Raw genomic sequence first — 25,878 nt, 5'->3', positions numbered from 1 at the left:
CAGGAATAAGGAGGGGCAGATGGGGGAACCGGTGAGAGGGCTCCCAGACTCTTCACCGGACACCAGCGGGGAGAGCACTGGTCCTCCGCTACCCACGCCCTCCCTGCGCAGAAGACTTCTGCGCAGAGAAAGTAGGAGGAGACTGGGTGTCAAACAACTTTTATGTTGGAAAAGGTTTAAGAAACGCCCACTGACGGATTCTGCTAGAGACTGAGGCAGCCACGAATTGAAGGGCTGTCCAGACAGAAAGGTTTAACAAGGCAACATAGCCAGGAGAGGTGGCAACTTACGCACGAGCAACCCCATACCATTATAGCAATCCGTCAGTCCCTGACGTTGCTTGTGCACAGCGGCAGGCAGCATCATGAGCAAAACCGGAGAAGCTGGCGCCACGGAGGGAGCAGCAGGAGTGCAAAATCTGGTGGAGAGGAACCGAGATTTGGAGCAGCATGTGGCTCTTCTAACGGCGCGGCTAGACGAAAGGCGGGCTCAAGATGCACAGGTCAGACCCACCCCCGTAGCAAGGAAGGTACCGGGACTGGTACACAAATTTGGAGGGAAGCCTCAGGACTATAGTGCGTTCTGGACGGAAATAGAGTACGCTTTGGAACTGCAGCAGAATGATTTTGCAGACGACGGGGAGCGGGTTGCTTATATTGTTGGGCATCTGCAGGATGGGGCCAGGGAATGGATCAGGCCCCTAATGGCAACGCAGAATGCCGCCTTGAAGGACCTGAGGAAAATTTTTCAGGCGATGGACGCAAGGTACTCCAGTGATGTGCAGCAAAGTGTGACTCGGCGGGAACTGATGAACTGTAAACAGGGGCACCAGTCAGTTAGAGACTACTGGTCACGCTTTGCCATGTTAGTTCACCGGCTCGGGTGGGAACTGGACTCTGAACCCATTCAAATGTTGTTCGAGGAGGGGTTGTCCCCAACGGTGAAGGACGAGCTTTCCCGCGCACCCCGCCTGCAGTCGATGGATCAGCTGACCAAGGCTGTGCTTGCGATTGGTGTAAGGCAGGAAACGCGGGCTCAGGAGAAGCGGGAAGGGAGAGAGCAACGTTACCATGACTACCACATTCCTGAAATACCAAGGCAGCCTTCCCCGCCGGCGGAGCCAATGGAAATAGATGGGGCGCGTGCGCGGGAGGTTTCAAATTCCAGCGACGGTCGCAAGAAGGAGGGAAAGGATTGGAAAACTAATAAGAAATGTTTCCTCTGCCAGCGGCCAGGACATTTTGTCAGGGTCTGCCCTCAAAGAAAGGCCTGGCAAGGAATGGTGGGAGCTGCAGGGGGTGAGGAGGAGGTGGAAAAAGCAAAGGAGCCGGGAAACGACAACACTTGGCTGCCACTCAGCGGGCACAGCAGCCAGGCCAGCAACCAATAGGAGTGCCCCAACCAGACCCCCCCAGGGCGGCTATAGCCATAGAAGTGGTGCTAGAACTCCCAAATGGGCACCCAGTCAAGGTGAAAGGGCTGTTGGATTCAGGCAGTTCCTGCAATTTCTTCAGCAAGGACTTTGCACTAGAGCACCAGCTCCTCCTGCTGCCCTTAGACTTCCCCTTGCAAGTAACCACCATTGATGGCAGAGAGCTGCTGGGAGGGGAAGTGACACACCAGACCCCACCAATGAGAATGAGGGTTTCCAGGCACTCGGAGACCATCGCCTTTCACGTAGCCTCACTGGCAGGGCCCCCCAATAATATTAGGGATGAGCTGGCTAGCACAACATGATCCCGTGGTGGCGTGGCATCAGAGGACGATCACCTTTGGGTCAGCTTACTGTTTGGAACACTGTCTTGGGGGGGAAACCCCAAGAATGACCGTGGCCAGGGTGGCTGGGATAGCTGTGGAGCGGAAAGGGGAGGTGCCACCACAATATGCTGACCTGCAGGAGGTCTTCAGCGAGAAGGAGGCGGATAGACTACCCCCCCATAGGCCCTTTGACTGCCAAATCAACTTGCTCCCGGGGGCGCAGCTGCCGGTGGGTAAACTGTATGCCATGTCGGACAGGGAGATGAAGGAGTTGCGGGAATTTATTGACAAGAACCTGAAAAGAGGCTTCATAAGAGAATCGAAAGCGGTGGGGGGCAGTCCGGTGTTCTTTGTGGACAAAAAGGACACAAATAAACCCAGGCTCGTTGTGGACTATAGGGCCGTCAATTTGGTGTCGGAACCCGTGACCTTCCCGATGCCCAGGATTGACGACATTTTAACACGGGTGAGGCAAGGGAAAATTTTTACCAAGCTGGACCTCAGGGGAGCATACAATTTGATTAGGATGAGGGAAGGGGACGAATGGAAGACCACAATGTTCACATCCCTAGGGGCCTTTGAGTACCTAGTTATGCCTTTTGGATTACAGTCGGGCTCCGCCTGTTTTCAAGCATTCATGCACCACGTGCTGGGGTCCCTGCTGTACAAGAATTGCGTAGCCTTCTTGGACGACGTCTTAATCTATTCGGACAATGAGGAGCAACATGTCAGGGACGTCAGGGAAGTGCTAAAACGACTGCAGAAGCACCAGTTGTGGGTCAAACTGGAAAAATGTCAGTTTCACGCCAGAGAAGTCGAGTTTCTGGGGTACAGGTTGTCAGACAAGGGCCTAGCGATGGACCCAAGCAAGGTGCAGGCAGTGCTGGAGTGGAAGGCTCCCAAAACCCGGAAGGACGTGCAGAGGTTCCTAGGGTTCAGCAACTTCTACAGGAAGTTCATCAAGAACTTCGCCCACTTGACAGCGCCCATCACAGATTGTCTCAGTAGCAAAAGGAAGTTTGTCTGGACAGAGGGAGCCCAGCAGTCCTTTGAAAGACTGAAGAAGGCGTTCGCATCGGAAGAGCAGCTCCTGCACGTGGATCTGGAGAAACCCACGAGGCTAGAGACCGATGCTTCCGACAGAGCCATTGGGGCGGTTCTTTTGCAGCCAGGGAGGAGCAAGCAGGAATGGAAGCCGTGTGCCTTTTTCTCGTGAAAGCTGAGCAAATCGGAGCAAAACTATACTGTGTATGACCGTGAACTGCTTGCGATCTATGCAGCGTTTCGTCGATGGCGCCATCTACTAATAGGGGCGCAGCACAAGATCCAGGTTTGTACAGATCACAAGAACTTGGAATACTGGAGGACCGCACGAGTACTCAACCAGAGGCAGATTCGATGGGCACAGGAGTTCTCCAAGTTTTCCTTCGAAATCCGATACGTACCTGGGGAGGAAAACGTGAGAGCAGATGCGCTCTCCAGGAAGCCAGAGTATTGGGAAGGAGAGGAGCCGCCGGAGATACGACACGTGATCCCCGAGGACCGGTGGGTGGGTGTGGGAATCTTGGTGGGGAAACGAGAACTGGCCGGACTCACTAGAAACGACGTGTTCGCACAAACTAAAATCTGGGAAATCCGAGATGGAAGAGAAACCCAGGGAGGGTTTGAGGAGAAGGAAGGGGTGCTGTAGTATAAGGGGGTGCTGTATGTACCGGGGTAGACCCTACGGGGGAAGGTACTCAAACAACTCCACGACAATCCCACAGCTGGACACTTTGGACAGCACAAAACCATGATGCTTGTCTCCAGGCAGTTCTGGTGGCCCAGGGTGAGGGAGGATGTACGGGAATATGTACGGGGTTGCGACCGCTGCCAAAGGGCAAAGGGGGAGCGGGCTGCCCCCACAGGATTACTGGAACCCTTACCCACGCCGGGAAAACCCTGGGAGGTGGTGTCCATTGATTTTATGACCGATTTGCCCAAGTCCCGGGGAAAGACAGCAGTCATGGTAGTGGTCGATATACTGACAAAAATGTGCCATTTTATAGCCTGCTCACATGCGGTTACGGCAGAGGAAACAGCCAGGTTGTTTGTAGATCACATCTTCAGGTTGCATGGGGCTCCCTCGAGGGTTATCTCCGATCTCGGGAAACAATTTACTTCCCGGTTCTGGAGGAAGCTCATGAGCTTGCTACAGGTCGAAGTGGGCTTCTCGACGGTGAGACACCCGGAACCCAATGGGCAAGCAGAAAGAGCGAACAGTATACTCCAGCAATACCTACGCTGTTACGTCAGCGAGAGGCAGAACGATTGGGTGGAGAAACTAGCGCTGGCTGAATTTGCGTACAATAACGCTGAACATGTGTCCACGGGAATGAGCCCGTTCATGGCCAATTATGGGTGTCACCCCAGGGCCTTCCCGGGGAGTGGGGAGGAAGGGTGGAGCGTGCCTGCGGCAGAGCAGTTTGTGGAAGAAATGGAGGCCCTGCACCAGCAACTTAGGATGAACTTGGAGTGGGCCAAGGAAATTTACAAGAGGCAGGCAGACAAGCACCGTAGGGAAGGGGAAACCATACGGGTGGGGGACAGAGTGTGGTTGTCAACCCAAGGGTTACCCTTTAAGGGGGGGTGCAAGAAGTTGCAGCCCAGGCAGCTGAGACCGTTTGAAGTAACACAGCAGGTGAACCCCGTGGCATTCAAGCTCAAGTTGCCTGACAGCATGAAAATACACCCGGTGTTCCATAGGTCCCTACTCTCACCATACAGGGAGGGGCGGGAATTCCTGGGGCGAGAAGGAGAAGTCACCACACACCCGCAGGTAGAAGAGAGGGAGCACCACCACTTGGCCACGGAAATACTTGATTCAAGGTGGCGAGGACGCCAGGTGGAGTACTTGGTAGTTTGGGAGGGAGAACCTGGGTCGGAAAACACGTGGGTTCCCGCGGAGGCAATTGATGACGGGTATCTGGTGGAGGAATTCCACCGCCTGTTCCCGGGCAAACCCAAACCACTGGCGAGATTCTGGGAGGAGCAATTTGGAACCACAGACGATGAAGAGGATTTTGTGGGTTTTTCTACCTCCGAGGAGGAGGGAGGAGAGGTTTCGGAGGAAGAAGAATCAGACTGGGAGGCCCACCCCGTGGGAAGGGATCAGAACGGGTGGGAAGCGGGCTTCGAATCCTCTGAGGATGACGACAGCTCCTTCCGGGGGTTCCTCACATCATCGGCCGAAGAAAGGGACGAAGTTGGATCAACAGGTTGGGCCGGGGGTGGAGGGGGTCCTGGGGGGGAGGTGGATGTCAGGGAACTGACATCGGAGCTAGAGGTGGAGGGAAGGCTCTCTAATGATGCTGGAGAAGGGCCCAGCAGGGAGAGAGGCAGCTCAGCAGATGGGGAAGCAATTCAGCGCAACACCAGGAATAAGGAGGGGCAGATGGGGGAATCGGCGAGAGGGCTCCCAGACTCTTCACCGGACACCAGCGGGGAGAGCACTGGTCCTCCGCTACCCACGCCCTCCCTGCGCAGAAGACTTCTGCGCAGAGAAAGTAGGAGGAGACTGGGTGTCAAACAACTTTTATGTTGGAAAAGGTTTAAGAAACGCCCACTGACGGATTCTGCTAGCGACTGAGGCAGCCACGAATTGAAGGGCTGTCCAGACAGAAAGGTTTAACAAGGCAACATAGCCAGGAGAGGCGGCAACTTACGCACGAGCAGCCCCATACCATTATATGATCCTTCCACTTCTACCCCACTAACCAGGTCTTCAACATTGGTTAGGACCAGATCTAAAATGGCTGTTCCTCTTGTTGCTTCTCCCACTTTCTGGACAATGAAGTTGTCTGCAAGGCCAGTGAGGAATCTGTTTGACCTTATGCTCTTGGCTGAGTTTGACATCCAACAAATATCCGGGTAATTGAAGTCCCCCATTCCTACGATCTCCCTTCCTTTTGCATGCTTGCCCATCTGTTCCAGGAAGGCATCATCTATGTCCTCCGTTTGGCTTGGGGATCTATAGTAAACTCCCACAATGAGGTCACTGTTATTCTTCTCTCCCTTAATTTTGACCCAAATGCTCTCACTTTGGCTTTGAGGTTCTAAATCTTGGATCTCTTCACAGGTATACACATCCCTGACATATAACGCCACTCCTCCTCCTTTCTTGTCTGGTCTGTTTCTCTGAAATAGATTGTATCCCTCCATTATTACATTCCAATCGTGGGACTTATCCCACCAGGTTTCAGTGATGCCCATTATGTCATATTTAGTTTGCTGTACCAAGAGCTCAAGCTCATCTTGTTTATTTCCCATGCTTTGCGCATTAGTGCACAGACATTGAAGTCCATTAATCATTCCCCCGTATCTCTTATTTAAGGATTTTTTCCTCCCACCACTAGGTCTGCGTGCTGTTTGCTCCATTTGGTCTATGACATTTGGATGATCATCTTCATCAATTGATAGACTCCTACCTTCAGGAGCACTGTCTCCCTCCCCCACATTAGTCAGTTTAAAGCCCTCCTGATGAGGTTTCTGAGATTTTTGGCAAAAACATTTCTCCCAACCGTTGTGAGGTGCAGCCCATCGCTTGCCAGAAGTCCATCTTCAAGAAACTGCAGTCCGTGATCTAAGAATCCAAACCATTCCTGTTTACACCATTTGCGAAGCCAGCTGTTCACTTCCACTATTTTTCCCTCTCTCCCTGGGCCACGTCGTTCAACTGGGAGGACAGATGAGATGACAATTTGTGCATTTAATTGCTTCAATTTCCTGCCCAGAGCCTCGTAGTCTCTTTTGATCTTCTGGAGGCTATTGCTTGCAGTGTCATTGGTTCCCACATGAACCAAGAGGAAGGGGTATTTGTCAGTGGGCTTTATGATTCCTTGCAGTCGTTCAGTTACATCTTGGATCTTAGCCCCGGGGAGACAGCACACTTCCCGAGACATCTTGTCAGGCCCACAGATCACTGCTTCTGTTCCCCTCAGTAGGGAATCCCCTATCACCACTACATGCCTCCTCTTAGGTTTGGTCGGGGTTCTTCCATGAGCTGTCCGTTCCAAGGTCGCCTGCACATTCCCTGAGGACTGACTTTGCTGCTCGTCTTCATATACCTGATCGACTGTAATGAGGGAGAGATCCTCAAATGGAGTCTGCTCTTCGTCTTCCATGCTAGGGGAGAGGACCTCAAAGCGATTGTGTATTTCTAAACAATCAGAGCGAACCTTGGGCCTCCTACTTCTTTGAGTCACGTTTCTCCATATAGCTGGCTCCTGTGTTGGTGAACTAGCCTCCTTCTCAGGGGAGTCCCCCGTCTCCTCCTTGGTGGAGACGGTGTGCTCTGTTGCTTCCAAGAAGAGCTCCAGCTCTCTAATTCTTTGGAGCGTAGCTACACGTTCCTCCAGTTGCTGGACTTTGTCTTTTAAGAGGGCAATCAACATGCAACTGCTGCAGGTAAAGCTGCCTGCAACCTTTGGCAAGATGGCAAACATTGCGCAGGAACCGCAGGCGACTGCAGCTGTTCCCTCCCCCTCCATCTTGAGAACGTGTCGTTGGGGGTGGCTACAGCGGTCCTCCATCATAAAAAGCGTGAAGACAGGACAAATAACTCCCCCCACAAAAAAACCTAGGTCTTCCCCAACAAACGTTTGAGACTAGCTCCCCTAAATCTAAAAGATGGATCAAACTGCCCTACAAGCTCTGATAAGCTCCTCCCACAGCTAATCACCTGCCTCAACAGAAACCCTGCCCCCTCTGACCTTTGCACAGGGAGAGCAGCTAATCAGCCACAAAGAAACACACACACACACACACAGGAAAACCCTTTTTGCTCCTCCTTCAACTGCTGCCCTGCAAGCTGCCCTGCAAAATGATGACTAGACATTCCATTGTGCCTGTAACCTAGGTTTAAGGGGTCATTTGGTGAATAGCTTACATATCTGAGTTTCTAACTGATTTTAACACTGCATTTGTAAAAATGTGTTTAGCTCCTGTTACTTTTTTTTTTGAGAAACATCTTAATCCCCCACCCCCATGTGTTCTGGTATTAGGAGATGGTCAGGGTTTGTCATCTATTAGCTTGATATTGGGATGGAGCAGTTATGTGATGTGTCATGTAGGCCTGGGTGATGTATTGATACATCGCCCGACTGGTATGAGGGCCAGAGCGCGCTGGCAGCTTCACCTGGCGTTAATCAACCAAGTGGCAGAGGGACTGAGGAGCGGTGGCTGCTTCACCGGGTGAAGCTGCCAGCATGCTCTGGCCCTCATACCACAGAGGAACCGCACAGGCAGGCAGTTTCTTTAAACTGCTCTGCTGAGGGGCGTGTAGCTGCTGCACCCCAGCAATTTAACGAAGCCCCTACTCTGACTTGTGCGAGTTGGAGGCTGGGGATTTGATCAGCTGAGAAACGGGCTTTGTTAAATCCCAGCTTCTCAGCTGATCAATCTCTCCCCTTCGGGTGGGCTACCTCTTTTTCCTGGGTGGTGGCTGCTGAGGCGTTTGCGCAAATGGAGTGTTTGTGGGCCTGCCTCCATTGCCTTGATATGGGCAGGCACTGGAGGAGGCGGTGGCTGTGGAAGAGGCAGAAGCTGCTCATGGAACACTAATTGTCTCCGTGGCTGGCAACTGCCTTCTTCCTCCCCGCCTCCTTTCCGACATCGTAATATACCACCATATTGCAATATTTAGCTGGTGGTGTATTATGATATTGGAAAGCAGATATCACCCAGCCCTAGTGTCATGCCTGTTTTGGTCAGCAGAGACTTCCAGAATGGCGGAAAGCTAGGATTTTACATAAAGTTCATATGGTGTGTGTGGTGGGGTGTTTCCCTACATGGACAAAAAACTGTGACAGGGTTATTAAACAAACAGGAATGTGGTCACTTGCCCTTCTGTGCACCAGTCCGGAATCAGCCTTGATAGAAACATATCTGATATAGGGCTCAGGGCCATACTACTCCCATAGCCCCTCCTTTGGACCTTCCCTGCTGCAACACATCCTCTGGGTGGAACCCTGCAGCCCCCACAGCTGCTGTGACTCGTACACCTGCCATGTGGAGGAGACCTTCAGCTGTCCAAGACTGAGCTGTGTGCTGGACCGTGGTCCTGTGTGCTCCTGAGGCATCTCTGGGACATGGGCCTGGGAAGTTCTCTCAGTCTAATGCTCAACTGTTAACAGAATCCAGTAATGGGCCCCCTCTAAATAAATTGGCCAACAAAATGGGTGTGAGCAGTGGGAGGGTGTGTATGGTGCAAGGACCCCGAAGGGTGCAACTTGTTGTGTTGTCCTTTTGTAAATAATTTTTATTAATTTTTCATTAATAACACTCAGAATATCAAATCTTGCCACATCATAATCCAAATAAAGCCAATTATACATTCCAAATTTTATATTTTAAAAAGACTTCCCATGTTCTGGCTCGTCAGGAGAAAATGTTTTATTTCTTGTTCCTGCTTTTTCTCTCTTGTTTATTCCCAATATCATAGCTCTGATCATAATCCTTTATCTTAACAGCCACTGGTGTGAGACTTTCAATCGTATTTAGCAAATCTATGTGAAAGAGGAATTTTGTTCTACCTGTTGTTGTCCGTCAATTATTTTTGGCACAGTCCCCCTCAGAGGCCCCTTTTTCATTCCACAGCATAAAACACAGCAATCCTTCAAGTCTTGTAACGAACTGAAGTTTTCCCACTCTGAATAGGGGTCTTCCGTATGAGGCAGTACCATAAGGTATATTTCACAGTTAGTAATTGTTTGGTTCCTCTACAATCCAAGCTTTGCTCCACTTGGGCCTTGGGGAAAGCTTACAGAGATCAAAGATTCACCTTCACTTTTATATTAATCCATATACGACGAGAGTCCATGCAAGCAGATGTAGTTTCCTGTGTGAAATATTCCCTGGTTGTAATCCATTGGTTGTCTTCAGCCCCCATAGAGGGGCCCCTTTTTTCTAATGTGCCATCATTTACGCCATTTTACCATCCCAAGCCAAAAGCATATCTAATCATGTCTTTGGACAAAGTCCCTTCATATCTTCTAACAAGCTGATACCTTGTCAGTTCTAAATAGAGCCCTCCACAAAGGACTGTGCCATAAAGCACCAAATTCTCAAAGTTTTTGTAAAATTCCTCTTGCATTCTGTTTAATTAATTAAATCTTTCTTAGTGAGGTTTGCCAGATCATGAAATAGCAAGTATAAAAGAGAAACGGACGCTCACCTCACATATACCATAGCAAGACGACGAAAGTCCTTTCCAGATCAAAACCTTGGCACTCAGTGACTGATTTGTTTAACAGGTCGTTTTTTGTCTCTTTTCCAGAACATGCCTGTTTTCAAGTCAGAATTCAAATATTTGATGAAAAACAGGAATACTCCCGCTCATGGCGATGGCATTGGAGAGTTTCCAATTCGTGCAATGCTAAGCACCCAGTGTCCCTGCCCCCTCATTCCATTGTAGCGAGCGGCAGTTATTGGACAACCCCTGGGTGACAGCAAGTCCCGTCCCCCCCAGCCCTGGGGGTGTTGGCAGGGATAATTACCCCCAAACTACCTGATTAATTGCACAACTGGGGTTCGGTGCCATGGGAAAGCTGCTAAATGCCATGGTGGTCACACCGGAAGTCAACTTGTTGTGTTGGCCTAGTTGGCAAGAGCTGGACTGTCCACTCCCATGGGTTTTCCTCACAGGAATGAGTGGCATCTGCATAATGATGTGGTGGGAAGCAAGCCCACAGAGGTGGGTGCTAAATCTGTACTGTGCCTCCTGGATTCTGTCTCTTGGTTGTGCTGCATAGCGTGTCTCTTGGTCATGCTCTAGTTTGATAAAATGTTGACAACTTTTTTTGGGGGGGGGGATTAGTGCTAGAAAAGCTGTTTCTTGCTATCCAGTTACATAAGCAGTACTAGTTTTGCTAATACTGTTCCAAAATTATTTTATTTTTAATTTTATTTTTTTCTCTCTACAGCAAATGGCTGCTAAAATTGGAGAGATTCCTCACTTAAATAATTCCGCACCACTTGTGGACCCTTCAGTGTACGGTTATGGAGTAAAACGGCCACTGGATGAGAGAAGTAAGTCCCCTCAGTTTTCTTCTGTTTCCCCACCCCTTTTGTTCCTTATTTGTCAGGTGGGCAGCATGATGTCTGCCATCTTACCAGACCACTGACTGCAAAGAAATAGTGTAGTATTGGAATGCCAAATGTGGTTATGAAACTAATCTCTTATCTAGTGACTGTGTCGGGGCACTCCCTTGTACTTTTCCTCAGTTTAACTCTACAATTCTATGATTCAAAAATCAAAACCATGGTGGTTGAATAGCACTGATAAAAACTTTGTGCCCCACTGTTTTTGGGGGGCAGGGGGTGGGCAGGTGGAGGGGAATACCTGGTCCTGAATGGGGTAACTGTGCCCCTGAAGGACCAGGTGTGCAGCCTGGGAGTCATTTTGGGCTCACAGCTGTCCATGGAGGCACAGGTCAATTCTGTGTCCAGGGCAGCTGTCTACCAGCTCCTTCTGGTATGCTGGCTGAGACCCTATCTGCCCGCAGACTGTCTCGCCAGAGTGGTGCATGCTCTGGTTATCTCTCGCTTGGACTATTGCAATGCTCTCTATGTGGGGCTACCTTTGAAGGTGACCTGGAAACTGCAGTTAATCTAGAATGCGGCAGCTAGACTGGTGACTGGGAGTGCCTGCCGAGACCATATAACACTGGTCCTGAAAGACCTACATTGGCTCCCAGTATGTTTCCAAGCACAATTCAAAGTGTTGGTGCTGACCTTTAAAGCCCTAAATGGCCTCAGCCCAGTATACCTGAAGGAGCGTCTCCACACCCATCATTCAGCCCGGACACTGAGGTCCTCCTCTGAGAGTCTTCTGCTGGTTCCATCACTGTGAGAAGCAAAGTTACAGGGAACCAGGCAAAAGGCCTTCTCGGTAGTGGCACCCTCCCTTTGGAACACCATCCCTTCAGATGTCAAGGAGGTAAAGAACTACATAGCTTTTAGAAGACAACTGAAGGTAGCCCTGTATTGGGAAGTTTTTAATGTTTGATATTTTACTATGTTTTATATATGCTGTAATCTGCTCAGAGTGGCTGGGGAAACCCAGCCAGATGGGCGGGGTATAAATAAAATAATAATAATAATTTTGAATGTCTGTCAGAAAACAAGTAGGTTTTTGTGACACTGATAAGGCCAGATTAAATGGTCCCTTTATTAGAGGAAAGTGAGGGTCAGTTGAAGCCTATCTGTGTCTGGGAAACGAGGAGAGGGGAGGGGAGAGGTCTGCAGGGGCCTGTTGGGCCAAACTTAATGGCTGCAGAGTTAGGTGTGTCTTATTGGCCTATTGGTTTCCATTGGCTGAAGTGCCCCTAACTCAGTGTGGCAGTGGCTGCTTTGTGGGACCATGGCTGCTGAACCCATTGAACTGGCTCATGTTAAGCCAAGGGGAGAGAACATAGGAGCCCTGGCCCATCTAGTGCAGCCTCCTGTTCTCACAGTGACAAAGTAGATGCCTCTGGGAAGCCCACAAGCAGAATCTGTGTGCAACAGCAACTAGTATTAGGAAGCCCACCTAGAACTAAATGTGTTTTTTTAAAGATTGTCTAGAGTTTTACACTTTTTTTTTCAAGTGGAGAATCCCACTGGCTGGGTTGTGAAGAGCTGGGTGCACTGAGATTCTTTTGCATCCTGTGTTTCCCAGAAAGCCCCTCCTGGAGATGAGGGGGCTGCCTGGAGTGGTATCCACTGCAGCCACTTGAGGGGCTGCATCCAGAAACAAGTTGGCAAATAGGGCTGGGCAATATCTGATTTTCAAAATCACAATATACCACCAGCTAAATATCACGATATATATCTACAGCGGTGGGGGGCCTTCCTGGGCCTCTCCACAGCGGCAGAGGTCCCACCATACCACCCCGTGGTGGTGGAGAGTGCACTTTGGCTCCCCGCAGCAGCAGAGGGCCTTGCCATCTCCCTGCGGTGGCAGAACATTCACAAGGCTTCCCCACAGCCGCACAACCTTGTTATTACCAACACACTCTTTTGACAGAAAAATAAATTTAAAACTTCATGGAGGTACCCTCGGTCGAACCATTGGCACCTCTTAAGATCGCCGTGATGTGCTCCTTACCAGAATTATGACAAGTGCCGATGACTGCTGGACAGATCACCGACTAATACACTCCATGATGGCTATCAAGATTATACCTCAACGCGGGCTTCAAGGAAGGAAACCAAGGCGCAAAATGAACACTCAAGCCCTTCAAGATCCCATTAAGTGGGATTGCTTCCAAACGACTCTTAAGGACCATCTGCATTCGGAATGCCCTAATAACATCAAGGAACACTGGATCAAGCTAAAAACATCCATTATAGCAGCCTGTGAACAAACTATTGGATACCAAACCAAGAAACACCAGGACTGGTTTGATGAGACTACAGTGAGATTTGAAGGCATTATTGACAAGAAAAGGAAGGCCTTTCAGATCTGGCAAAGAGATAGAAACTGTGCCACTAAGAAAAAAAACCTGTGCCGACTTCCGGTTGGCTGTGGGGGCCATTTTGGGCACAGATTTAGCCTCTAGGGGAAAATCAGAGCTCAGCAGGAGATTGGAGCTTCACAAAGGCGCTGTGAGCTCTGGAAAAAAACCCAAAAGGGAGTTTTGGGTACTGGGGACCCAGCGGCACCCCTGGCATATCTCCCCATACAAATGACCCCGTAAAAAGGTTCGGAAGCCCGAGCGGATGGAGGCGCGGGTGCAAAGGGGGTCTACTCGCTACTTCTGCTGAGCGAAACCTCTGGCTCCAATGGCAAAAGGCAGCTGATTTCCCGACACAAAAAGATCAGCTACAAACAGATATAAGTGGATACAAACTGCTAATTTTCCCTAGCCCTTCAGGGAAGGGAGAAAATAGTCACTTAAAGATACTTAAAGACTTGATGTTTGCTTCAGTGTTGCAACTTTTAAAGTTACGAATTGAGAAGCAGCTCAGGAACGCTGGGGGGGGGGAACCCTGCTGGCTCTGCCGAAAGCAACTTTGTAACTGGAAAAGCAAAAAGAGATTAACGAGCCAGCAACTAGTCTCTATAGTTCTATAAGGAGTTTGAACCAGCGACTTGCCCGTGGAGTTTTGCAGCTTTGAATCTTTAATTTTCCTTGTGTTTTATTTTGACTCTAAACTGAGATTTCACTGTGTCATCTTCCTCTATTTATTTATTTATTTATTTATTTATTTATTTATTGGGGGGGTTATAATTGTTACTGAGGATTAGGTCATTGAAGAGGCCGAAGAGGGGAGTTGTTTAATATTTTTGGAATTGAGACGTATGAAGATTCGGTGGCTGGGTTTAGGATTAGGAATTGGATTAGGCTGTATTGGCAGCCGAAGAAAGCTTTTGTTTCCCGAGAAGGAACCTGTGCCATTTGCTTTTGTTCTTCCTCTTATTTTGTTTTCCGGGTTTCAGTTCATCTTTGATACATGACACCAAGTGGTTAAAGGAGTTAATTGCAATGAAATTTTTGAAGTTACTCTGGGGGACACCAAGTGGCCAACTATAATATTGCAATTTGAAATTAGATTTGAATAAGTGCCACGTGGAGGTCAAATAAAGAATTACAGGGAATTTGAAAAAGGGAGAAAATTAGATTAGAAAGAGAAGATGGTGGGGAAGAAAGGACCAACAGCTACACCAACGGATGGGAGAAATTCAAAACAGGAGGAACCTAAAATGGACATTGCAGAGATTTTAGCAGAAATTAGGAAGGATATAAAAGATACTGAAAATTTTTTAGATCGTAAATTTGATAAAATGGAGGAAATAATTGACCGATCAGTGGCAGAGTTAAAAGGCCAATTAGAAGAGGTTAAGAGCCCTGGAGGAGACAGTGAAGAAGACACAAAAAGAGGTCAGAGAAAACAAAAGAGAGGAAGAGAAAATAAAATCAGAAGTTGCGGAATTAACAAAAATGCATGAAGAAACTGTGGATGCTTTGGCATTTATGGAGATCAAGCAGAAGGAGTTGAATCTCCGCTTCAGAGGTGTAATAGAACAGGAAGGAGAGAATATAAAGGAAAGATTAATTATGGAAATAGCAAATTGGCTTGGATTGGATGAAGAAGAAGTTGGAAAGACAATTGATAAGGCTTTCAGGATTAAATATAAGACAGAAAGAGGTAAAAAAAACCTTCCAGGTGACTGCCTTGTCTTTTTAAATTCAAGAGAAATGAAAGATTTGATTCTAAGAACAAACCTGGAAAGGAAGCTGTGTATTAATGAAAAAATTATTATAATTTACAAGGAAACACCCAAAAGATTTCTGAAACGTAGAGAAGAATATAAAGATATTACCCTGATCCTGAGAAAGAATGAAATTTGGTACAAGTGGGAATTCCCGGAAGGGGTTTCTTTTTTTTATAAGGACAAGAAATTTAAGATTAAATCTACTCAGGAGATAGTGAAATTTATGAGAAGATATGGTAAAGAGCTGGGGAAGAAGGAAGATGACACACCACTGGAAGAAGAAGAAGAGAAAGAGATTTAAGGAATAAAGACTGTATTTAATTGCTGACAATTATGGGTTTGAAAATAATATCATGGAATGTGAATGGTTTAAATAATAAAGGTAAGCAGAATAAAACTGAACATATATTATTAAAACAGAATTCAGACATAATTTGTATATAGTGGTACCTCAGGTTACATATGCTTCAGGTTACAGACTCCGCTAACCCAGAAATAGTACCTCAGGTTAAGAACTTTGCTTCAGGATGAGAACAGAAATCGCGTGGCGGCGGTGTGGCAGCAGCGGGAGGCCCCATTAGCTAAAGTGGTGCTTCAAGTTAAGAACAGTTTCAGGTTAAGAACAGACCTCCAGAACAAATTAAGTTCTTAACCCGAGGTACCACTGTACAAGACACACATGTTGCGAAAAAGCACGAAAGAATTCTTAAAAATAAAAGATTGGGGTAAGAGTATATCTCTGCAGATGATAGTAAGTAAAGAGGGGTGGCTTTGTATATAAAGGAAAAATATGAATTGCGTCAGATTTTCAAAGATTAAAAAGGAAGGATAATAGGAGTTGAAATGGTAGCACAAGGCGAAAAATTGATTATAGTGGGAATTTACACACCAAATGATAAAAAATGGATTTCTATAAAGAATTAGAGGAGAAATTGTTTGAATTTATGGACCAAAGAATAATATTAATGGGAGACTTCAATGGGGTAGTTTCCTTAGAGATGGATGGAACGGAAAGGGAAAAAAGTAACAAATCAAGGGAAACTGCCCAAAATGTTTTTTACACTGGTGAAAAATAATGATTTGATACACATCTGGAGATTAAAACATCCACTAGAGAAACAATTGTTACTTCTCAGAACCAAACCAGAGTGCTGGGTGGATTGATTATATCTGGATTTCTAGAGTTGGCAACGAGAGTAACAAAAACAGAAATTCTTCCTAAAACTATTTCAGATCACAATGCGTTAACAATGGAACTGAAAGGAAAAGAAGAGATTTTATTTAGGTGGAGAATGAATGATGGATTATTGGACAATCAAGTAATATTGGAAAAGGCGCAAAAGGCATTGAAGGACTATTTGGAGCTTAATTTAAATAAAGGCGTGGACATAAATATAGTATGGGATGCCTCTAAGGCAGTAATAAGAGGATTTTGGATACAGCAGAACTCAATTCAAAAAAGACTAAGAGAGAGAAAAAAGGAAGAGATATTAAAACAAATAACATGTAATGAAAAGAAATTAGCACTCAACCCTAAAGATAGTCAAGCCTAAATATAATATAAAAATGCTACAGACACAATTTTCAATATTGATAAACCAAGAGATTGAATGGAAAATTAAATTCTTAAATCAAAGAAGCTTTGAGTTTGCAAATAAACCAGGCAAATTGTTAGCCTGGCAGTTAAGGAAGAGACCAAAGCAGAATACGATAACAAAACTTATGGTGGAAGGAAAAAACAGTAGACAATCCGGGTGAAATAAGGAAGAACTTTCAAAGATTCTATAAACAATTATATAAAAAAGAAAAAGAAGATGAGGAAAAAATAGAAGAATTCCTGGAAATGAACAGGTTGCAGAAAATCCCCAACGATAAAAAGAGCCAGCTCAATACCAATATAACAGTGGAGGAAGTAAAAGCAGTAATAAAACAAACAATAATTGGAAAGGCACCAGGACCAGATGGCTTGACAGCCAAATATTATAAGAAATGTTTGGAGCAACTGTCAGTCCCTTTAATGGAAGTAATGAACAACATCTTACTGGGAAATAAAATTCTGCAGACTTTGAGAGAGGCCCATATCACATTCATTCCTAAACAAGGCACAGACTTAACGCAAGTTAAAAATTATAGACCAATCTCGCTCCTGAGTAATGACTACAAATTATTTGCTAGTATTTTAGCCAATAGGCTTAAAGAAGTACTGGGAGAGGAGATTGGAAAGAACCAAACTGGATTTCTACCTGGTAGACAGTTGAAAGACAATGTTAGAAATATAGTCGACATAATTGAATACCTGGATTCCAGGAGGGATAAACAAGCGGTGTTAATGTTTTTGGATGCCGAAAAGGTATTTGACAATGTGTCTTGGTATTTTATGAAAAGAAATTTAGAAATTATGGATATGGGAATGAAGTTTTTAAATGGCATTAGGGCCATATATTCAGAACATGCTAAATTGATAATAATAATTTTATGGAAAAAATAGAGATAACAAAAGGGACCAGACAGGGGTGTCCACTATCACCATTATTATTTATAATAATATTGGAGGTCCTGTTGAAGAAAATAGAAGCAGCAAAAGAAATAAAAGGTATTGGGATTGGCTCAAAAGAGTACAAGTTTAAGGCTTTTGCTGATGATGTGGTATTGACATTAGAACAACCAATGTCCAGTGCAGTGGAAGCACTGGACAAGATAGAAGAATATGGGCAACTAGCAGGTTTTAAACTCAATAAAACCAAGACAAAATTACTAACTAAAAATATGGATAGTAAAGAAGTAGGCGAACTACAACAAAAAACAGGAATGATGATAGCAAGAAAAGTAAAATACTTGGGTGTATGGCTCATGTCGAAGAACATAAACCTCTTTAAGGACAATTATGAAAAGGTGTGGAACGAACTGAAGAGAGATCTAGAGATTTGGACCAGAATGAAATTATCATTGATGGGTAGAATCTCAGCTATTAAAATGAATGTGCTTCCAAGACTGTTGGGATACAATATCTAATGAGTTGAAAAAGGTTTTTAAATATAATTTCAACAAAAAAACCAGAGGCATTTCTGTTAGGTTTAATTGGAGAGGAATTTTTTAAAAAAAATGTAAATTTGTTTATGTACGCCACAACGGCTGCAAGGATACTTCTGGCCCAGAAATGGAAGCAGCAGGATCTTCCTACATTGGAAAAATGGCAGATAAAAATGGTGGAATACGTAGAGCTGGCAAAGCTGATGGGGAAGATCCGGAATCGGTGCGGTGAACTGTTTCAAAAGGACTGGAGCAAATTTATATTTTCTATGAAAGAAAATTGTAAACATTTGAAAACGTTTGTAGGTTTGAGTTGAAATGTTTTGTAATGCGAAAATAAGGAGCTGATTTACATATAACGAGGTGAAACGTTGAGAGAAGATCGAAGGTAAAAAAGTGGGTATAGAAATGCTAAGAATTTACTAAAAGACATTTGGAAGTTAGAGGGAGGGAAGGAGGTTGATGCTCTGTTTGAGCAATGTTTTAGGTTATAGAGTTATGTAATAAAATGTGATTAAATATGGAAAACTCAATAAAATTATTATTAAAAAAAGAAAAAAAAAACCTATGCCAGCTCTAAGGCTAAGGTTCAAAGAAGACCAGAGAACTAAAAAACACCTAGTGGATAAAAAAAAGCTCAAGAGATCCAGCACTTAGCCAACACTCATGATGCACAGAGTTTCTTTGAAGCCACAAAGACCATCTATGGGCCAATAAATCATGGCATATGCCCCCTATGCTCAACAGACGGCACCACACTTCTGAAAAGAAAGAAAGAAACTATTGCACTGAGCTGGGAAGAACATTACCAACATCTCCTCAACCGCAACTCCCCAGTAGCTGCTGAGGTCCTTTCACAAATTCTGCAAAACCAAGTTAAAGATGAGCTTTCAGTATCTCCAAATTTGGGAGAGTTGTGTACAGTGGTACCTCTGGTTACGTACTTAATTCGTTCCGGAGGTCCGTTCTTAACCTGAAGCACCACTTTAGCTAATGGGGCCTCCTGCTGCTGCCGTGCCACCGCCGTGCAATTTCTGTTCTCATCCTGAAGCAAAGTTCTTAACCCGAGGTATTATTTCTGGGTTAGCGGAGTCTGTAACCTGAAGCATATGTAACCCGAGGTACCACTGTACAGCTATTAACCAAATGAAAAACAACAAAGCCAGCAGACCTGATGGTATACCTGCTGAAGTCTTCAAAGTGGGTGGAATTGAACTTACACAACAACTTCAGAAGCTCATCGAAAAAATCTGGGGGAGAGAAGAGATCCCTACAGACTTTAGGGATGCCAAAATTATCAATCTCTTTTAAAAAGGTGACAGAACTGATTGCGGAAACTATCGAGGCATCTCTCTATTTGCAGCTGGCAAATTTTTTGAAGGATCTTAGCAAACCGTCTTTTAACAATATCCGAGGTGACCGTTCCTGAATCCCAAAATGGTTTTTGGCCTTCTAGGGGGACATTGGACATGATTTTCACCGCTCGACATCTTCAAGAAAAATGCAGAGAGCAAAACCAACCCCTGTATATGGCATTTATTGATCTGACTAAGGCTTTTGACACTGTAAATTGCAACACTCTGTGGACTGTGGACTGATCAGGTGTTAAACAGGGTTGTGTTATTATCCCAACTCTATTCATTAGTTTCATTTCCATGATCCTACATTATGTTGAAGGGAAACTCCCCACCAGAGTAGAAATCATATATTGAGCAGATGGAAAGCTCTTCAATCTGAGTAGGTTGAAAGCAAAGAGTAAAGTTACCGTAACTTCTGTCATAGAGCTTCAGTATACTGATGACAATGTAGTGTGTGCACGCTCAGAGGATGCCCTCCAAACCATCCTAAATATCTTCGCAGAAGATTACGAAAAGCTTGGCCTATCGCTCAATGCCTGTCGTTAATTCACAGGGAGACGTAAGGCAGGAAGAACAGACACAGCTTTCCGATATGCTCTCAGGGGAAGAGGGAGAAGCTGGACAGTCTGTGCTGGAATCCCATCGCTCTCGTAGATGGGGCAGACTGCAGGCTTGGCGTCAAGCCCACAAGAAGAGGAGTCATTGGTGTATTTCCTGCTTACGCAGAGCCCGCTCTTTAGTCGGCTCAACTGGAATCTCAAGTGATGATGATTGAACTGTGTGCTCCGACCGGGCTTCTGTGTAAATACTAATAAATCTGAAAAACCATAAAATTGTCAGCCTGCTGTCTCTTGGTGTGCAAGGGAGACCGTAAATCCTGACACTCTGCACCTAAATCATTTTTTAAAAATAGGCGGGCTTCCTCTGCACCTTTCCTATCTCTAGAGTAGAAGAGCGTCTCCACCCCCATCACTCAGCCAGGAGACTGAGGTCCTCCAAAGGTCTTCTGCTGGTTCATTTACTACGAGAAGTGAAGTTAAAGGGAACCAGGCAGAGGGCCTACTCGGTAGTGCGCCCTCCCTGTGGAACACCCTACCTTCAGATGTCAAGGAGATCAAGAACTACACAAATTTTAGAAGACATTCCCTGTATTGGGAAGTTTTTAATATTTTACGTTTTATGATGTTTTTATATGTCTGGAAGCCACCCAGAGTGGCTGGGGTAGAATATAATAATAATAATAATAATAATAATAATAATAATAATAATGGCAACGAGCTCTACATGGGGCTGCCCTTGAAGATGACTTGGAAGCTTCAGTTGGTCCAAAAATGCCGTGGCCAGATTATTGACTGGACTTTCAGTTAGAACTTCTATAACCCCTCTTTAAAACAGGTGTATTAGTTGCTAGTTTCTTTCTGTGTCCAATTCAGTGTGTTTGTGTTAGTGTTTAAAGCAGTAAACGACTTGGCCCCCAAATATCTGAAACACATCCTCCTTCCCTATAGACCTTCTCAGATGCTAAGATTGTCACAGGGAGTCCTCTTTGTAGTTTCTTCACCCTCAGAAGTTTGCGAGGGTGGCAGCCACAGAGAGGGCCTTCTCTTTGGCAGGCCTTAAGCTGTGGAACTCCCTCCCCCCAGAGGCGTGTCTGGCACCTTCACAGCCTTTCGGAAATGCTTGAAGGTGCACCTCTTTACCCTGACTTTTGACACATAGAATCATAGAAATATAGAATTGGAAGGGACCCTGAGGGTCATCTACTCCAACTCCCTGCAGTGCAGGAATAAGATGCATATACTTGAGATATATATTTTATTTTTAGGACCCACATATTGTAATTTTAATAGTTTCTAATATCCTGCAATATTGTGTTTTTATTTTATTTTATTTAATTTAATTTATGATTTTCAGGTTTATACATTTCAATAATTTTACAGTCATTTTAACATTTCAAAACTTGACTTCCTTCCCCCTCTTTCTGCAGTTCCTTAAATTTATTTTTAATATCTTCATATCCAAATTAACTTAATTTGTTCATTTATTCATCTACTTTAAATATATAGGTAGTCTTATGAAACTGCAGGTTATTACAATAATCCTGCCAATGTTCTTATCTGTTTACAATTTATCTGTAAATATATGCCGACTCCCAATAAAGCGAGATGAGCGCCGCAACCCTAGAGTCGGCCACGACTGGACCTAATGGTCAGGGGTCCCTTTACCTTTACGTTATTCAATAAACCATTTCCATTCTTTTATAAAAAGTTTGTTATTTTTCTGGTAAGTTTTGCCATTTCTGCATATTCCATAAGTTTTTGTATCTATTCTTTCTTTGCTGGGGCTTATACTTCTTTCCATTTGGGGACAAGTAACATTCTTGCCGCTGTCGTAGCCTACATAAATAAGTTTCTGTACAGTTTGGGTAGTTCTGTCCCTATAATTCCCAAAAGGAAAGCTTCTGGTTTATTTTACAAACGTTATTTTAAACATCCTTTTCAATTCATTATCTATCGTTTCCCAGTAAGCTTTAACCACCACATATGATAAAAAGAACCTTCATTCTCTTTACATTTCCAACACTTATTTGATTTAGATTTATACATTTTTGCCAATTTATTTGGTGTTAGATACCATTGATATAACATTTTCATATAACTTTCAGCAACAACAACAAATTTATACTCTGCCCTTCTGGCTGGGTTTCCCCAGCCACTCTGGGCAGCTCCCAACAGAATATTAAAAACACGATAAAACATTAAACATTAAAAACTTCCCTAAACAGAGCTGCCTTTAGATATCTTCTAAGCTGCCTTCAGATGTCTTAGACCATAACATGCTGTAAATTTTACATCCATATTCCACAATCGTTCCCATGCTTCCATATCTATATTATAAACAATATCTATTGCCCAATGTATCATTAAGGATTTTACTTGCTCATCCTTTGTCTCCCATTCCAATAATATTTTATACATTTTAGATGGCACTTTTACATTACATTTCAACAGTTCTCTCTCCAGTTGTGGTATTTGTTCCCCAAACCCTCGTATCCTATCTTTCTTGAATACTTCATTCAAATGATGATATTGTATCTATGTTGTTAATTTTCCTGATAATTCCTTAAATTCTTTTAATTTATACTCTCCTCCCTCTTGTTTTAATAAATTTCTATAAGTTGTCCACCCTTCTATCATACTATTTTTCTTTACCGCTATAGCTTCCAACGGCGAGAGCCAAAGTGGTGTTTTAACCTCTAATAGATTTTTGTATTTATCCCATACTATATACAATTTTTTCCTAATTATATGATTTGTAAATCCTTTATGTACTTTCAGCTTTTCACACCATAAATAAACGTGCCAATCAAAAATATTATCATGTGTCAGGGAGGATTTGGAGGAGCAATGGAAAGAAGATGCAGAACAGGGCCTCAGGGATGCTGAAGATCCCTGCAACCACCCAGAGGCTCGGGAAGGAAGCTCAGACTCAGGAAGGGAGGGGACTTTCAAATCAGCACAGACAAGGAGTGAAATGAAACGTAAAGATCTAAGTCTCGCTCGATTCCCATGCCTACTTTGTTGGTGCGGGAATCGTAGGAAGCCACTCCCTGAATCTGACTCAATGGGTTCGAACGTGTCATTCTGAACTGTAGCTGTTTCTTGTATATATGTAATAAAGACTGTAAATATCACGTTGCGTGTGCAGGAGTGTTACTTCGAAGGGGAAACACCACCTTTACAGCATGACCTTCAGAGTCTAGAATATGTAGATTCTCTAATGTTGTCCATTCCTCCATCCAACAAAGACAGGATGCTTCATAGTATAGTCTCATATACGGCAGGGGAAATCCTCTTTCTTTTGCATCTATCAATATTTTATATTTTATTCTCGGGTTTTCCCCATGCCAAATATATTTAGAAATATCTTTTTGCCATACATTGAAACAATCTGTCTTGCCAATCACTGGAATCAATTGAAACAGAAATAACATTCTGGGTAATACATTCATTTTTTATAGTTGACACTCTATCTAATAGTGAAAGATTCATTCTGTTCCGAATTTGCTAATTTTTAAAATCTCTTCCCAGGTTTTTAAATAATTATCTTTATACAAATTTATATTGTTTGCTGTTACCCATACACCTAAATACTTAACCTTCCTTTCAATCTTTAATCCAGACACATCTTGTAATTTATTTTTACTCTCATCATTCATATTCTTAACCAAGAGTTTGGTTTTATCTTAATCTTAAAACTTGCTACCTCACCTTTTTTTTTAATCCCTTGTAATACTTTCAGAATTGACTCTATTGGTTCCTCTACTGATATCACCACGTCGTCTGCAAATGCTTTTAATTTATATTGTCTCTGTCCCACTCTTATTCCTTTAATATCTTGATTACATCTTACTCTTTGCGCCAATACTTCTAAAACTATTATGAACAACCAAGGTGACAATGGGTAGCCTTGTCTTGTTCCGTTAGTTGTTTTACAATTCTCAGTCAAGACATTATTTACTATCAGCTTAGCTGACTGGATCTGTTCAAGAAAATTGGAGATATGAAAGGAACATTTCGTACAAAGATTACCATAATAAAGGACAAAAGTGGTAAGGACCTAACAGAAGCAGGAGACATCAAGAAGAGGCGGCAAGAATACACAGAGGAATTATACCAGAAAGATATGGATGGTGCGTACACCCCAGGTAGTGTGGTTGCTGACCTTGAGCCAGACATCCTGAAGAGTGAAGTCAAATGGGCCATAGAAAGCACTGCAAATAACAAGGCCAGTGGAAGTGATGGTATTCCAGCTGAACTATTTAAAATTTTAAAAGATGATGCTGTTAAGGTGCTACACTCAATATGCCAGCAAGTTTGGAAAACTCAGCAGTGGCCAGAGGATTGGAGAAGATCAGTCTACATCCCAATCCCAAAGAAGGGCAGTGCCAAAGAATGCTCCAACTACCGCACAATTGCACTCATTTCACACGCTAGCAAGGTTATGCTTAAAATTCTACAAGGCAGACTCAAGCAGTATGTGGACCGAGAACTCCCAGGAGTGCAAGCTGGATTTAGAAGAGGCAGAGGAACCAGAGATCAAATTGCAAACATGCGCTGGATTATGGAGAAAGCTAGAGAGTTCCAGAAAGACATCTACTTCTGCTTCATTGACTATGCAAAAGCCTTTGACTGTGTCGACCACAGCAAACTATGGCAAGTTCTTAAAGAAACTGGAGTGCCTGATCACCTCATCTGTCTCCTGAGAAATCTCTATGTGGGACAAGAAGCTGCAGTTAGAACTGGATATGGAACAACTGATTGGTTCAAAATTGGGAAAGGAGTATGACAAGGCTGTATATTGTCTCCCTGCTTATTTAGCTTATATGCAGAATTCATCATGCGAAAGGCTGGGCTGGATGAATCCCTAGCCGGAATTAAAGAACCTTTTATTGAGGGTGAAAGAGGAGAGCGCAAAATATGGTCTGAAGCTCAACATAAAAAAAAACGAAGATCATGGCCACTGGTCCCATCACCTCCTGGCAAATAGAAGGGGAAGAAATGGAGGCAGTTAGAGATTTTACTGTCTTGGGCTCCATAATCTCTGCAGATGGTGACAGCAGCCATAAAATTAAAAGACGCCTGCTTCTTGGGAGAAAAGCAATGACAAACCTAGACAGCATCTTAAAAAGCAGAGACATCACCTTGCCAACAAAGGTCCGTATATTTAAAGCTATGGTTTTCCCAGTAGTGATGTATGGAAGTGAGAGCTGGACCATAAAGAAGTCTGATCACCGAAGAATTGATGCTTTTGAATTCTGGTGCTGGAGGAGACTCTTGAGAGTCCCATGGACGGCAAGAAGATCAAACCTATCCATTCTTAGGGAAATCAGCCCTGAGTGCTCACTGGAAGGACAGATCGTGAAGCTGAGGCTCCAATACTTTGGCCACCTCATGAGAAGAGAAGACTCCCTGGAAAAGCCCCTGATGTTGGGAAAGATGGAGGGCACAAGCAGAAGAGGACAACAGAGGACGAGATGGTTGGATAGTGTTCTCAAAGCTACCAGCATGAGTTTGACCAAACTGCGGGAGGCAATGAAAGACAGAAGTGCCTGGCGTGCTCTGGTCCATGGGGTCACAAAGAGTCGAACACGACTAAACGACCAAACAACAACAACAACAACAACAACAACAATATATATTGCCTTGACTCTTTTTATAAAAGTTTCTCCACAACTCATATATTCTAAAACTGTAAACATAAAATCCCAGGAGACTTTATCAAATGCTTTCTTGGCATCTAAAAACACGAAAGCCGTTTGTTTTTCGTTTCTCACTTGTAAGTATTCTAATATTAATTACATTTCTAATATTATCTTTCATTTGTCTTCTTGGCAAAAATCTGGCCTGGTCATGGTGGATTACCTCTTTTAATACCAGTTTCAACCTATTTGCTAATATGCTTGCAAAAAGTTTATAATCATTGTTCAACAAA

General features: G+C 44.4%; 1 protein-coding gene across 1 annotated transcript in view; it reads left to right on the top strand.

Annotated features, from left to right (window-relative positions):
- The window catches only part of LOC308467642 (far upstream element-binding protein 3-like), a gene marked incomplete at its 3' end in the record, with an annotated part of 128,700 nt that overhangs the window by 32,166 nt on the left and 70,656 nt on the right, over positions 1–25,878 (top strand). Inside the window, exon 2 of the mRNA XM_080989373.1 lies at positions 10,719–10,824. Coding sequence (XP_080845499.1) covers positions 10,722–10,824 — 103 coding nt within the window. The 5' untranslated portion in view covers positions 10,719–10,721. The remainder of the gene's footprint in view (positions 1–10,718; positions 10,825–25,878) is intronic.

This window comes from Podarcis pityusensis, assembly GCF_964106645.2.
Source record: "Podarcis pityusensis genome assembly, chromosome: W".
NCBI classification, from domain to species: Eukaryota; Metazoa; Chordata; class Lepidosauria; order Squamata; family Lacertidae; genus Podarcis; species Podarcis pityusensis.
This window is presented reverse-complemented; position numbering and strand designations above follow the sequence as displayed.